The 14,763-nt window shown below is 51.5% G+C and overlaps 5 protein-coding genes across 5 annotated transcripts; 3 read left to right on the plus strand and 2 right to left on the minus strand.

Annotated features, from left to right (window-relative positions):
* Window positions 1–577: 577 nt before the first annotated feature.
* NUU61_002228 (WD40 repeat domain-containing protein) lies at window positions 578–2,003 on the minus strand (the record flags this gene model as incomplete). Its single annotated transcript, XM_056652810.1, has 6 exons — window positions 578–714; window positions 808–1,451; window positions 1,531–1,626; window positions 1,689–1,728; window positions 1,799–1,912; window positions 1,994–2,003. 6 exons carry the CDS (start codon window positions 2,001–2,003, stop codon window positions 578–580), a joined length of 1,041 nt encoding a protein of 346 aa, XP_056513877.1.
* Window positions 2,004–3,089: 1,086 nt separating this feature from the next.
* NUU61_002229 (WD repeat PLAP family protein) lies at window positions 3,090–5,594 on the plus strand (the record flags this gene model as incomplete). The annotated part of the gene is made up of 4 exons (XM_056652811.1): window positions 3,090–3,137; window positions 3,211–3,664; window positions 3,731–4,117; window positions 4,156–5,594. 4 exons carry the CDS (start codon window positions 3,090–3,092, stop codon window positions 5,592–5,594), a joined length of 2,328 nt encoding a protein of 775 aa, XP_056513878.1.
* A 179-nt stretch (window positions 5,595–5,773) lies between these two features.
* NUU61_002230 (NADHX epimerase) lies at window positions 5,774–6,747 on the minus strand (the record flags this gene model as incomplete). The annotated part of the gene is made up of 5 exons (XM_056652812.1): window positions 5,774–6,205; window positions 6,258–6,352; window positions 6,421–6,486; window positions 6,557–6,665; window positions 6,736–6,747. 5 exons carry the CDS (start codon window positions 6,745–6,747, stop codon window positions 5,774–5,776), a joined length of 714 nt encoding a protein of 237 aa, XP_056513879.1.
* Window positions 6,748–7,087: 340 nt separating this feature from the next.
* Window positions 7,088–7,713, plus strand: NUU61_002231 (mitochondrial 37S ribosomal protein bS16m; the record flags this gene model as incomplete). Its single annotated transcript, XM_056652813.1, has 3 exons — window positions 7,088–7,164; window positions 7,327–7,519; window positions 7,669–7,713. The coding sequence occupies 3 exons, from the start codon at window positions 7,088–7,090 to the stop codon at window positions 7,711–7,713; spliced, it is 315 nt and encodes a 104-aa protein (XP_056513880.1).
* A 2,872-nt stretch (window positions 7,714–10,585) lies between these two features.
* NUU61_002232 (uncharacterized protein) lies at window positions 10,586–12,388 on the plus strand (the record flags this gene model as incomplete). The annotated part of the gene is made up of 1 exon (XM_056652814.1): window positions 10,586–12,388. One exon carries the CDS (start codon window positions 10,586–10,588, stop codon window positions 12,386–12,388), a length of 1,803 nt encoding a protein of 600 aa, XP_056513881.1.
* Between the last annotated feature and the right edge of the window lie 2,375 nt (window positions 12,389–14,763).

Raw genomic sequence — 14,763 nt, forward strand, 5'->3', positions numbered from 1 at the left:
TTCGCACCCGCCACCGATGAGAAGAATCTTCATTGCAAGAAGCATGAAATCGACATTTTGCTTCGGCATGTTTCCCAAACTCGCTCAGCGAGAAGGGACCTTGTAACTTTACTGCTATCATGAAATTGCCATTTTGGGCTGATCTCTCTTTGCATCTGGGTTGTTTTTTCTTTTCTTTTCTTTTTTTTTTTTTTTTCCAGCTGTTTCATGTTTCTCTTCCCTCCTTGTTTTTAGTTTTACCACTGAAATTCATGGAGCCGGCGAATGCGGAGGTTTCTGATCTGTCCTTTGGTTGCTTGTTTCCCCCATGGTCCGCTCCTCTCGAAGAATGAAAAAAGATCCGCCTCGCTAGAACTATACGATCTCCTAGTGAATTCATCCTATGTGGCCACTCCGATGGCTAACCCGAGTTAACATGAAACAAGACTCCACCATTCCCGCAAAGAGGCATGAAGAGAAGACATGCTGTCATGAACCACTAGCACCGAGCAAGGGGGAAACCCTTTGGGAAGGATTTTGCTGTACACATCGAGTTGATTACGAGATGGGCTTTAGGGGGTTTTTTTTTCTCACATTTTCACCTCCATAGCCCGTAGGGCTCCCGGCATGCCTTCCACAGCTTGATAGTGCCGTCTTCGCTGCCGGTGCCGTAGAGCTTGCCGTCGGGAGAAAAGCTGATGGACCAGATAGGGCCATGGTGACCCTTTTGGACTTCTGGAGGGTGTGTGTTAGTACAAATTTTCAGAAATAAGAAGAAAATGCAGAAAGAACACAAAAAGCAAAGAAGAGAGGTATATAGAGACATACCCAGTTCCTCATCGGTGTGGAGATCATACACACGCGCCCACGTATCATTGGCACTGCCCGTGACCAAGCGACCAGACTCGCTATTGACCGCAGCACTGGCGACCTCGTAGCCGAAATCGACCTTGCGCAGCAGGCAGCCCGGCTGCACGCCATCGAAAAGATACACGCTCTTGCCAGCAGCGACGGTCAAAATGCCCGGGTCATTGGCACGTACCGCCAGGCTGTTCAGCTCGCAGCTGCCGATGGGCCCATCGACGGCGTATTCGAGCACAGGGTGGCGCGAGCGGAGGTCCCACCAGCGCACCTTGCGGTCTTCCGCGGCCGTGGTGACGATGTTGTAGTCCTGGTTCCAGATGATGGACTTGATCGTGCCGCCGTGCACGCCTGGCCCGATCTCGTAGCTTGTCACGGATGAGCTGTTGTCGGCTGTGGAAGAGGATGGGAGTGGAGGCGAGGAGCCGTTGCTGCTACTCCCACCGCCGCCGCCGCTGCTGCGCGTCAGGTCGAAGATGCGCAGTTTCTTCTCCGCGCCGCCTGTTGCGAGGACTTGTGGGTTGGACTGGATGGGGAATGCGACAGCGCGCGCAATGTGCGCGTGCTGTAGTGTGTGTAGACATTCGCCCGTGTAGGTGTCCCAGACCTTACTAAAAAACGTAGGAAGTTTCTTGTTAATGGGACTGGGTTGTCTACTTGGGATGAAACAAGGGAAATAGGAACACCTACGCAGAGAAGTCTGCTGCTGCGGTTGCTGCAATGGTGGCATCGGCTGAGAGCCGTGCTTGCCATACGGCACCTTTGTGGCCTAGGAACGTGCCGATCCTGAAAAGGGCCACATATTAGATATGATGAAGTGGATGGCTCTGTTCACGGCTAGAACTTACCAGTCCCCAGTGATGCCATCCCGGAGCATAGGATTGTTATCTTGGGCCAGTGTCAGTCAAGCTCAATTACTAAAACACAGGGTCTCCATGGTGAAAGCAGAGAAAGATACCTTTGCATGCAGAGATTAAGTAGTACTGGTCATCCTCAACAGTAGACGAAAAGCTCAAGTGCGGCACGGGACGAGAATGTCCGTGGCACGTCAGCGGGACGACCTTGGGAATATCTGCCAGATGAGTTAGTTTCAATGTGAAGGCAATAGACGATAGTATCTATTTTTTCTTTTGATTCATCTGCCGGCACTCACCAGAAGCCATTTCGAGGGAGAATGTTTGTCAGAGGTGAAATCAAGGTTGGAATGAAAGAGTCCGATGTGTTCAGTGATTCGCCATGAACATTGCACCCAGCTCTGCCTTGAGACTCAAAGAGATTTCAAACAGTTCAAGGAAAGTACATAAGAGATTCGTCAGGATCGTCAAGTCATGAACAGACGTGGGGTGGGCAGAATGAAGGATCGATGGAACACCCAAGAGAAAAGGGAAAAAAAAAAATAAAAATCCACCAGACACCTCGAAAGGAAAGCAGATAGGGCCTGGGGCTTTTTCTTGTGCCTGCCGGGAGTTCCTGAGCCCGATGAAAAGGAATCTGGAGTGATTTCACGGTGCTCTCAACATCAACAGCCTTGAATTGGTCTTGGGTAAGAAGAGATTAGCTAAGGGCGCTAGTCTCAATGGGGGAATACACGTGAGGTGTATAGAGACTCAAGTATACACGAAGATCCGTCTGGGGACAGACTATGCTGATGTTATACCCAGATTCGAGTGTCTGTATCAATTTATCACTGATTCTTTGTCAGATCTCTATTTCGAATTTTTGATGTGTGCATTGAGCTTATTGGACCATGAGTTAGTGCGGACAACCAAACTTGATTTCCTCAACCAGTATGGGGTTCACCGCCAATTCACTCTCGCCACACTCTGCTGGGTTTTGGCTGGATGGAGCATACTGAAGGGCATAGGGAGACCAATATTCCAGTGATGGTCCTCGAAGGAGTGAAGTCCGAGCCGGTTTGTTCCCGTATCCCCGGATCTTCGAGAGCTTGCCACTCTTTCTGGGCTTATTTAGATTGGAGAAGACATGGCTTCAAATTCTATCAGAAGTAAAAGAAGCATAATCTATAGTCCTACACAAGGATAAAGGAATGAGCTGTAGGTGTACTTCTAGCAGATTCCACCGCCCACGTGATAGCTCCGGCGGGGACCTTCCTTACCCCGAAGGTGAGAGAGGAAAGGACAACTCTCTCATTGCTTTCAACATTGCTTTGCAAGGATTAGATTATCCTTCGCTCCTATTTTCTTCAACTCCTTACCAGATTTCCCATCCTTCTTCCCTCAGTTTTATGTATGCCTGACTTCAAGCTCTCCGCATCTCTGGAAGGCCATGGCGATGATGTAAGGCGATCTCAGTATCAACATCACCATTGCAGCCACGTATTTTACTAACCACGCTATTTGCTACCTATAGGTGCGCGCCGTGGCCTTTCCAAACCCAAACGCTGTCTTCTCTGCCTCTCGCGATGCCACCGTCCGGCTCTGGAAGCTCCTCTCGACCCCGCCCCCCACTTACGACTATACGATCACTGCACATGGCTCAGCCTTCATCAACAGCTTAGCATACTTCCCACCCACGTCTGAATTCCCTGAGGGTCTGGTTCTATCTGGAGGACAAGACACCATCATTGAAGCGAGACAACCAGGCAAGGCAGCCGACGATAATGCGGATGCCATGCTTCTAGGCCATGCTCACAATGTCTGTGCATTGGACGTGTCTCCAGATGGTGGTTGGATCGTCAGCGGCAGCTGGGACTCGACGGCCAGGATTTGGAAGGTCGGCAAATGGGAGAGTGATATGGTATTGGAAGGCCATGGAGGAAGTGTCTGGGCCGTGCTAGCCTATGACAAGGACACAGTCATCACAGGTATGCTGGCGCTATGCATGTCAGGTCGGCGATGTGCAGGGAAATGATATACTTACCCAATTTCAGGCTGCGCCGACCAAAAGATTCGGATATTCAATACCTCAGGAAGTCTTCTTCATAGCTTCAAGAATTCGAATGACGTCGTTCGGGCCCTGTGCAAGGTCCCTGCGTCGAACCCAACCGGAGCTCAGTTTGCATCAGCTAGCAACGATGGGATCGTCCGCCTCTTCAATTTGCAGGGTGATCTTATGGCCTCTCTTTATGGCCATGAGAGCTTTATCTATTCGTTGGCCTCGTTACCCACTGGTGAGCTGGTGAGCTCCGGCGAAGATCGAACCGTGCGAGTATGGAACGGAACCCAATGCGTGCAGACTATAACCCACCCCGCGATTTCGGTGTGGAGTGTTGCGACCTGCCGTGAAACGGGTGACATCGTCACCGGCGCGAGTGACCGTATCACTCGTGTCTTCACCCGAAGTCCAGACCGCCAGGCCCCCTGGAGGTTGTACAGCAGTTCGAGCAGACCGTCAAAGAGTCGGCAATTCCTGAGCAACAGGTGGGGAAGGTCAACAAGGAAAAGCTGCCTGGTCCAGAATTCCTGCAACAAAAGTCGGGGACCAAGGAGGGCCAGGTCCAGATGATTCGAGAAAACGATGGCAGCGTGACTGCCCACACTTGGTCTTCTGCGACGCAGGAATGGATTGCGGTGGGTACCGTGGTGGACTCGGCTGCTAGTAGTGGGCGCAAGACAGAGTATCTCGGTCAAGACTACGACTATGTCTTTGATGTTGACATCGAAGACGGCAAGCCTCCCCTCAAGCTCCCATACAATGTCTCCCAGAACCCGTACGAGGCGGCGACCAAATTTATCCAGGACAATGAGCTGCCCATGACCTACCTCGATCAAGTCGCCAGCTTCATCACGCAGAACACTCAAGGTGCTAGTATCGGGCAATCTTCTCAGGAGCAAGCGCCTGCAGGTTCTGATCCTTGGGGTACAGAGCGGCGGTACCGTCCTGGAGACGCCGCAGTTGCTGAAGCTGCTCCCCCTTCGATTCCGGAATCACGTCCAAAGGTGCTTCCCCAAAAGACCTATCTCTCGATCCGCTCTGCAAACCTCAAAGTGATTTCAAGAAAGCTTAAGGAACTGAACGAGCAGCTTCTGTCCGAGGGAGAAAAGGACACGGCTTTGAGTCCTTCGGAGGTGGAAACGGTTCTGGCTTTGTGTGGTCAATTGGAATCCTCTCAGCGTCTAAAAGATTCACCAGTTGTGGAGTCGGGCGTGTCTCTGGTATTCAAGATCGCAACCTCGTGGCCCACAGCGAATCGCCTTCCCGGATTGGACCTCCTTCGGCTGCTGGCAGCTGCCGCACCGTTAGCCGCATCCACGCAATATGACGACGAGAATCTCGTGTCGGGCATCTTGTCCAGTGGCGCATTTGAGTCACCTCTGAATGTCAATAACGCCATGCTTGCCATCCGCACCTTTGCGAACCTGTTCGAGACCAATGCAGGCCGCAACCTGGCGGTAAGCACGTTCGACCAGATCCTGGCCGGAGTGAAAACCGCCCTGACCAACAGCGGGGACTCCCCCAACCGCAATCTCACCATTGCTGTCACGACCCTGTACATCAACTTTGCGGTCTATTTCACCTCTGAGGGCCGAGACCTGACCCCTGAGTCAGCCGAGCGGGGCCTGGTGCTCCTCGAGGAGCTGGTCGAGATCATCGCGGGAGAGAAGGACTCGGAGGCGGTTTATCGGGGACTAGTTGCAGTGGGCACATTGATCAAGACTCTGGGTGATGAGGTCAAGAGTGCGGCCAAGGAGATCTACGAGGTCGAGAATGTTCTCTCAAGAGTCGCAGGGTCCGGTCTTGGAAAAGAACCACGGATCAAGGGCGTCATTGAGGAGATCAGGGAGGCTCTGTAACCTGTGGAGAAGAATTTCTCTTGGGGTGCATAGAATAGATACACACTACATTTTAACGACAACGCAACATGCAGTGACCATCGATATCATCTTTGAACAAGTAGGCTGGCGGAAGAAGGTAGATGAGAAATGCTTTGTTTTTTCTCAAGCAATTAGTTGTAGTTGGCGTGACACTTCATTCAAAGCCTCCCCTCGGCATCAACCCCAATCTCCAGAATCTGATCGATTCCAGGATACTCCGGACAATCCAGCCCATACTTATCCGTAAGAGACTTAGTCAAGAACCGACCACCAATAAAGTGCCGACCACGGTAGAACTGCACGCACGGCTTCGGCGCCGTCAAGCTAATCAGCGCCTGCGGCATGAACTTGGAGCCGGGGCCCTCCTTGGGCGGCCCCCTCTGGATATCCCACGAGCTGGGCGCGTCCACGCTCAGCACGGGGACTCCTGTGGACTCGATCTGCGAGACGATCGGGCCGAACGGGTCGCGCAGCGGCCCGCCGAAGGAGAAGCCGAAGATGGCGTCGACGAGGAAGTCGGTGGATTGGAGGGCGGCGGGGAAGTCGGTTATGAAGGGAATGGAGAGGTTGTGGAGCTGAGTTTTGAGGCGCTGGGAGAATAATTAGTCTGTCAATTTTTAGTTCATTTCTTTTCATACATACCTGGTAGAGTTCATTCTTCCCTTCCTTGGGGTAGTATACCGATGGCGTATACCCATACTGCGCGAGGTGACGAGCAGCGACTAGCCCATCTCCGCCTGCGAGGAGTGTATATTAGTTTGGGAATAACTACCACTTCATAATCGAGCTGGTCGAGGTTGCATACCGTTGTTGCCGGGCCCGCAGACAACAAGAATCTTCTTGCCTGCGCGAGGAGGATGAATCCTCCACACTATTTTAACAGTGCATTAGCATGGAAATACGCAATTCAAGGCGCTACCTTTGAAGCTGCGGGGACGAACCTGCTTGCGATACCGAGAGGCCCGCCAGCTCCATCAGCTGGTCCAGAGACCAGCCACCAATGTCCATGAGGTCTTTATCAAGCGAGGCGGCATCTTTGGCCGAGATTGCCTACCACAATGGTTTATTAGAATAATTTGCTTTTGTCATTTCTGTTTGAAGTCTATTTCCATGAACATACCTTTAGCGACATCTTTGTTGTTTTGCTGTAGCGGTAAACGGTGGAAAGAGAGAACCGTCTGGTCAATGTGGAGCAAATCATGCAAATACAGCAGTCCAACAAAGTGGAGCGGGATCTAGTCGATTGGCCTTAATAAAGAGGGAAGAGGGAGAATTGTAGGAAGAACGAGTCCGCGATGTTGGGTATACATCAAAGCCATTACATCACCCCACCGCTAGTCCAAGTTGGGTGTCCCGGATCAACTATTCTTCCAGACACCCTGAACTTGCGATTTTGTCCGCGAGACTCTTCGGCGCTGTCCTGGCCATATTGAATTAACTCTACAACCCCCCCCCCCCCCTCAACCGACACCATGGTCCTCCGGATTCGGTTGGCGCGCTTCGGTAACAAACACGTCCCCTTCTACAACATCGTCGTTGCGCAGGCACGGTATGTCTTTCTTTTCTTTTGTTCCCGATGTCGAGTGTTTTCCCGACTAGACCAGACCCGGTCCTTGACCTGCGTTACCCTGCTCGGAATTGGAGATATCGGCTTCTAGCTTGATTAGATGGAATTGAAAGCTGATCTTGTCTGTTTGTTTCCCCTCGACAGATCCGCCCGTGGTGCGAAGCCTCTCGAAGTTATCGGCACCTACAACCCCCTCCCCAAGCGTCCCACGAACCTGTACGATGAGAACGTCAATGTGCGCCCCTTCAAGGAAATTGCTCTCGATCGCTCGCGCGCAAAGTACTGGCTGGGTGTAGGCGCACAGCCTAGCGATCCGGTCTGGAAGTTGATGAGCATGGTAAGTTGGGTCTTGATATTGCATTGGGATTGGCGGTGTTGGCAATTTATGGGGGATGGAAGGCAATAGAGCCTCGCCATTGAGAACCGCCCCCGGCTCGAAAAATTAAGATTGGCCGAAAGTGACTCGCTAACCGATTGTGTCTACAGGCTGGTCTTGTTGAACAGAAGCCCGCTACCTGGAACAAGGCATGATACCTCTTCTCTGTTCGATCGCCGCTTGTCTGTGCTTTTTGTCATGGGCAAATCTTCCTCCGTCTTTTATTCGACCATTCCCTCTTCTATAGTGATTGGTCTACGCCATACCCAGCGGTATAGTGTGCGATGTAGTCACCAGGTGTCGATGAGGGACTGCAGGGTATTGAATCGACAAGAGTCGATGACTCCTACGCGCGATCATTTGATGTACTTTTTCTTCCGTCTTGCCTGGCATTTTTGGCGTTTATTGAGGCTATTTTTGGGAACGTGCGTGGCACGAAGTGTATAGTAGATTGCCCTCGGCGGCATCGCATGGAAGCTGATACGACTGATTTTGACTCGATTCCACGATCCAAGTAACTCTTGCAACAACATATGGGTCAGTGTGCTAGAATGTCATCCATAGTCAAAGGGGCGCCTTCTTACAACAACCGAAGAAGTCCAAATAAAATACCTTTCTCTCTTCGGTCAAGTCTCTTCAGTCCAGGGGGTGCTTGGCAGATTCCATGCTCATTGTTTTTTTGCACGAAAGTGTCATGTTGCAAAATAAAAGGTCTTGTCTATTTTTTCGTGGTGATGATCGAATTCCTGTATTTCTTGGTTAGCAAACAATGAGGCATCCATGGCTCGTTTGGGTATGGGTTTGAAGTATACATACCAGACTCCTCCGAAAATCAGCCACGATCGTCTCCTCCCGTTCGAGATATCTCTTTTGTTCGTCGGTCATGCTCTCTTCGTGGTAGGTCTATGCTCTGTCAAAGTCCAACCACACCACCCTTTCTGGATCGTCCTTGACAATCATCATGTTTCTTGGCTTGGGGTCTTTGTGGCAAACAAGCGCCTTGTGTATCTCTTGGGTGCTGACCAAGAAATCGTCCTTCCGTTTTGAGGCGTGTAAGTTTCAACCTGGATCATTTCAAGTCCTGGGATGTACTCCAAGAAAATCGCGCTTGGGGGGTATTCACCCTCGAGGAATCTTGAGGTGCGGCTGACAGAGTGATGCGTCAAACTTGCGCAGAGAGCCGAGGAAATTGGGTACTATCCCTCGCTTGCATAGGCCTCACTCCTTGAGCCGAGCGTAGGCGGTTGATTCCAGGACGTGGATGCCTAATTCCCGGTCGTCGGGCTCCTAGTACTCCCGTGGTCCTCGTCCATGGTGCTGTTCCTTTCAGCAACTGACTGAAATAATCGATGTTGAACATTCGACTTACCACTTCCATCACACAGATTCGATCATGGACTGTAACGAGGAATATGAAGGAGTGGCTTGAGTTAAAAAGCTTCTTTTGGAAAACAATTTCCTTCGGGTCGATATTCTCTAGTTCCATGCTCGAAGAAATGATCTTCCACACCCCAACAGGATGATCGGGTTAGCATGCTCATTCTCTTGAAGTAGATTGTCAAAAGCGGCAAGAGCTGGGCACCGAAACAGAAACCTCCCCTGGGTACCTCAGGCACTCCACGACTCTCAGCTAGTGACGCGCCAATGACTACTCGTCAGGCACAGTCTAAGCCTCATCGGGGCCTCTGTTCCCCCAAGCTTGGGGGGCTTCTCTCCACGGCCCAACCACACGAACTATCGCCCCCCGACACGTCCTCGATAAGCCCGGGTCATTTTCTGTCCCCAGCCAATCCCAGACCCCGCTGGGGGTTGAACCCGTGGCAATTGGTCAGCGACCCTGGAGGATCGCCGCCTTTTGAGTTTGAGGATCCCATGGATTCGGGCTGACAGGCGGTGCACGGCTTGGGCTGTACGACCTCTATAACAATGCTCATGGGAGGGGCATCACGCGTGGCAAGATCCTCTTAAGGACAGGGTTGCCCCCCTTTAAACTTGAGCTAAACCTCACTGTCAAATGTCCCCCAGGCTTTGTGTGAGCCAAGGATCAGAACAAGTCCACTAGTGAGGAACCATGGGGGGGAGATCTGAGGATTTCATTCTCGAGTCTGCACGTCCATTTGAGAGAGTGTATGAATCTGTGGGTTTCATTTTACGCCGTTCTCTGGAATGTCATGCCTCGTGCTGGTTCGGACGGACAGTCGCATAGTGAAGTGGATTGTTTCTAGAATGTGGGATATATGGAGGATGGGTACCTCGCAGTAGTCACTTCGTAGCTCCCACCTTACTGGAGCTACATCTAATAGCCCATTTTCTCAGGCGCATTCCTCAGCTCGGGGCACGCACTTACGCCCACGTTTCTGCAAGCGGCCAGGTTCCAGGGTGGTCCCGTCTTCGATATGGTGGTACACGGTATTGTCATTGAGCCTGGGGTACCTCCCCCAAAGTGGGCATCTCCATACTGCCCCATGTACTCCCCTTGTAATATACCGGTCACACCCCGTTGAGGGCGCGTCGTGAAGCAGATCCATGGATCTGGCACCGGCCTCTTGCACTCGACCGTTCCGGACTCTTTTCTTTCCCCCCCCTTCCCCCTTCTCTTTTCTCCCCTTCCATCTTCCCCTCCATCGCATCCATCCCCTCCCCCCTTTGCATCCCATTTCTTTCTTCGCGTCTCGCGACTTGTTTCGCATTTTTTCGCCCTCACCTGTCTACACACTGTCGCAAATCCGATGAGGAGCGAACGTCCGTGTGAACCTCGACCGTCGATCGAATCGCTGATTTCGTTCCTTTTCGCGTCCGCATAACTTCCCCGGTGTTGAAATAAGATCTCTACCATTATCCTGCGATCGCTGCGCTGAGGCGATCTTATTCCGACACACCCGTTCTCTTATTCGGTTTTTCTTTTTTTTTCGCCTGTGATCGCTGGGTGGCTCATCTCGCTTCCGTGCGTGTCGCGACCCCGACGATTTTACACCCCCCAAGAATCACAGATTGCAAACAACAAAAAAAATTTCAAATTCGCGAGGCATGAGCGGCAGCTCCAACCAGTCCACTCGAACGAGTCCAGGCTCTTTTGGAACCACGCAGCGCACCGAGTCCGTTTCGTCTGGGTCGTCGCCACCCCAGCCGTCCCTTCCGTCCTCGCAGGCGCCTTCGACGGCTCAGCATGCGATGTCGACCGACGTGTACAGCCCGAGTGCGTCGCAAGCGCCTACATCTCTAGGAAACTCTTTTTCATACCCGTTCTCCCCGCTCGGTCCCTCCTCTTTCGACAATATGCGTTTGGGCGAATCCGATCGTAACCAGGGCCTTAACGGCCTCGGTCGCGCCGGTGGTGGCGCGATTCTGATGCGGAAGCTTCCGCGCAACACGAGCCGCGAGGCTCTTCGCAGTATGCTACTCTTCGCCAAGGACTTCGTTGATGCAGACTTTGTGACCTTGGATTTGCCGGAGGATGACGGGTTCCTGAGCGCAATCGCGCGCTTCAGTAATCTGCCGGCCGCTGAAGAGGCGCGCGCCCTTCTCGACGGGAAGCCTAACTCCAAGAACGATGCCAACATGGTCGTTGAGATGTACCCGGGCCCCGTCGGATCCAACCTCGCAAATGCGCGTCGCAACACCATTGACCACACTGCGACGCGTGGTCTGCTGAGTGGAGTTCCTTCCAACGGTCCCTTGTCGCGTCAGTCATCGCGTTTCAACGGCACGTTCCAGAGCCTCGAGCGACTCTCCAACCCCTCCACCCAAGCGATCGGGGAAGGCCTGCCCCCCGCGTCCGACTCTGGCTCGCGTCTGCACAACCTCTTCTCCCCACAATCTCCGATCGGAAATGGCGTCGGCGATCTGCCGCGCATCACCGGCAAATCCATGATCGATGAAGATCCGGATGAGGAAACGGGGGAACTGCTTAAAGACCCCGTGGGATACGCAGAGAATGGGCACTCGGCATCGGCATCCATCCCGCGCCGCTCGACCAACCCGCAGATCCCCACCGGTCGGTTTGCCAATCTGTCTTTGTCATCGAACATGTCGCCTCCGTTGCCGAATTATAACTCTGGTGGTGCCGCCCCGCGCATAAGTGGTGGAGCACCGGCATCTGGCTACCCGGCCGTCAACCAAGGTCATGGCTTCCCCTATACCAGCCAACATACTCCGCGCCATAGTCTCCCGGCCGCGAATCCCAACGATCTGAACCCGCCATGCAACACGCTCTATGTTGGCAACCTCCCACCCGACACGTCGGAAGAGGAGCTCAAGGCACTCTTCTCGAAGCAGCGTGGGTACAAGCGACTCTGCTTCCGCAACAAGCAGAACGGACCCATGTGCTTTGTGGAATTTGACGAGGTGGCCATGGCCAGCAAGGCGCTCAATGAGCTGTATGGTTACAAGCTGTCTAACAGTGTCAAGACTGGGATTCGCTTGAGCTTCTCCAAAAACCCGCTCGGTGTCCGCTCTGGTCAGCCCGGCAGCATGAACACGGCCAACCCGCTTTCTGGCCCAGGGGCCGTCCACGGAGGGAGCAGCCTGGGTGCGATGCACAACCATATGTTCTCGACTGTGAGTGGTCCGCCTCCAGGTTTGGCCGCCCCTCCCGGCCTGTCCATGCCTATGCCGGTACGCAATGGTACTGCCATGCACGCACCGGGGAACCCTCACGCCGCTATGGTGGGCAATGGCTCGTATAACCCCAACTCGGGACTTGGAATCCGAACCAACGGAGTCAATTCCATGATGATGTCGCCACCTCCTGGGGGATCTGCCGGCAGCAACACGGGGCCAAACATAAACGGCTTCAATTCTTTTTATCCCGACTACATGATGGGTCGGTGAGACCCCCTTCTCACAGCATTATATTTGAGATAATGTCCGGCATGTTTGATGAACGAACTGGGGTATCTGGCGCATTGGGGATTCCTTTCGTTTCGTGGGCTAGATCAGCATTCTGCGGCTGCATACCTCTCGGGAGTATTGATTCGGCACTCTGCCTTTTTTTTTTTTTTTTTCCTTGATTCAACTTGATTTCGTTGCCGTGGTTGCGTTGCTTTCTGTCTTTGTATTGCATGGGGACCCGGGCGCTCTTTTCAACTTTGCTTTTTGTTGCTTTGTTTCTCTGGGAGGATTGCATTCTAGGTCATTGTTCCAGCTTGTATTCTTATGTGGTCGGTTCGCGGCGCTCGAATAGCGCGTTTGTTTCTGTCGATCATGTGCGTTCGTCAACACCTTCATACCCTTGCTTTTTTTTTCTGGCTCTATTGTGGTTTCTTGCTCTCGTCAGTGCTCTCCGGAGGGCAGGGGCAGCCATGCCTTCTGATCTTCCTCGGCCTGGTACGAATTGTTTTGTTTTGACCGTGATTCCCCCCTGTTTTTATTTCTGTTTACATCTATTTGCTGGATCTTTATCGATGCATCGTCATGCGTGGATCGGAATGGATTTGCTGGTTTCTTCGTTGCAACTTGCTACCCTGTTTGTGCAATTAGGAAAGGGTTTTTAATGTTTGTTTTTTCTTTTCTTCCGCGGTCGATGTCATCGTCTGTCTGGCATCGACGCTTGTTGACTTACCCTCCCTAGTTGCTGGCGTTATGACTTCCACCTACGCATTTGCTCGAGGGCGGATTCCCTCATCTTGCTTGCATTGTCTTTTTTCCCTCTCCACTTTTGCCTAGGTGTTGAACCTAGTAATTGTCTGAGAACCCTGCGTTATCTGTTATGACCTTGATTTGCCTTGCTCGGTACTGATATGGATACAATTGCTTCGATCTGTACTTGATAAATGGATTGCAAACTGCGAATCTTGCTCTAAAATACTCCTTGATATCAATTTTGAAAATGCCCTTGGCTGTGAAGCACAGAGTTTAGACCTCTTTCACGAACTTGGTTTCCCATAGCCTTGCAATTTATTAAATGTTGATGCATGATGCGCCCTATATATACCGGATTTTCCCTTCAGAGTGAGGTGTTGGAGAGTGATAGTGACTGACTGGCTAGCGAAAGAGTTGTGTGCTCTGGTCATTTGCCTTGATCTAAACATAGACCGTGCTTTCTCGGCATTCTATTTATATGCCTTTATATTTCTTCTGTTGCAGGGTCCTTTTCATGATCTGTTCCAGTATCGCTGGCTTTTCCTAATTTCCCCAAATAGTACACAGGGTTATTCCAAGTTTTTTTTTTTTTTTTTTTTCCTCTATAACTCACATCAAGTCATATAGACATTATATATACATATATGGGTATCCCCAGAAACCCTATCATTGCTCAGCACCCAGCCCAGCGAATGAGCAATAACACACGTCTCCCCCCAGATTAGATGTTTCAAATTCCAAACAAATTAATTCTTTGCTCGTCAGATTTAGGACTTCAGCCCTAGCCGTACCCCCCACCGGTGTTATTACATACTATTTTAGTATGTGTTACATGCGGCCCCAACTGTGGGGATAATCCTTGCTGCTCCTTCACTTATTATCCTAAACCGGAATGAAAAATGACGCTACAAGCCCTGCGCTTTCTCCACATGAAATCTTCCGGCTTTCCGGCTGAGTTGCCTTCTGTATGTAGGGGCCAAGTCCAACCAAATCTGGGGGGCCGCTCGGCATCGCCCCAATGCCTCCGCATGATCGCCTTTGTTTTCTCTATGTTGATGTTGATGTTGCGTTCGCTAGTCAGGAAGGTTTCTATGTTCACGGACATCAGCTTTTGTTTTAGCGAGATCCTATATATGTTGGACCGATCAACTCAGTGTTGCCGCCTGGTGTTGGTACGCTTTCTGTTTTTGATTTTACGTTCTGGTTTGTTATTAACGTACATTCTGGGTTACTGAGAAATCGATGTAGAGGATCATTAGTCCTGTCTATTTTTTACATGTCAGGACCCCGATGCCTGCCACCGCAGGATCACGATGCTTGCCCGAACTAGATTGCTAGCATAAAATCTGGATTCCTTCCGCTTGAGTCTTAGTTTATTCTATCCACATAGGTATTGTACACAGATTTTTTGGAACCATCCGTGTACCTATGAAATATCCTGTATTAATTGTAAATCGTGCTCTAGGTCATTGTATGACCAGAACATCCGTGTTAAAAGATACTTCAAAATATAGTAATGCTAGAACTTCACTCAACGCCTGCGCCTGATGCATAATTTAGATAGCTTCTTAATAGCTTCTCATCTTGATCGCGGTCCAGTGCCCCGACTCGTCTCCTCCTTCCCC

The sequence above is a fragment of the Penicillium alfredii genome, assembly GCF_028826965.1.
Source record: "Penicillium alfredii strain IBT 34128 chromosome Unknown utg000004l_segment0_segment0, whole genome shotgun sequence".
In the NCBI taxonomy this organism is placed as follows: Eukaryota; Fungi; Ascomycota; class Eurotiomycetes; order Eurotiales; family Aspergillaceae; genus Penicillium; species Penicillium alfredii.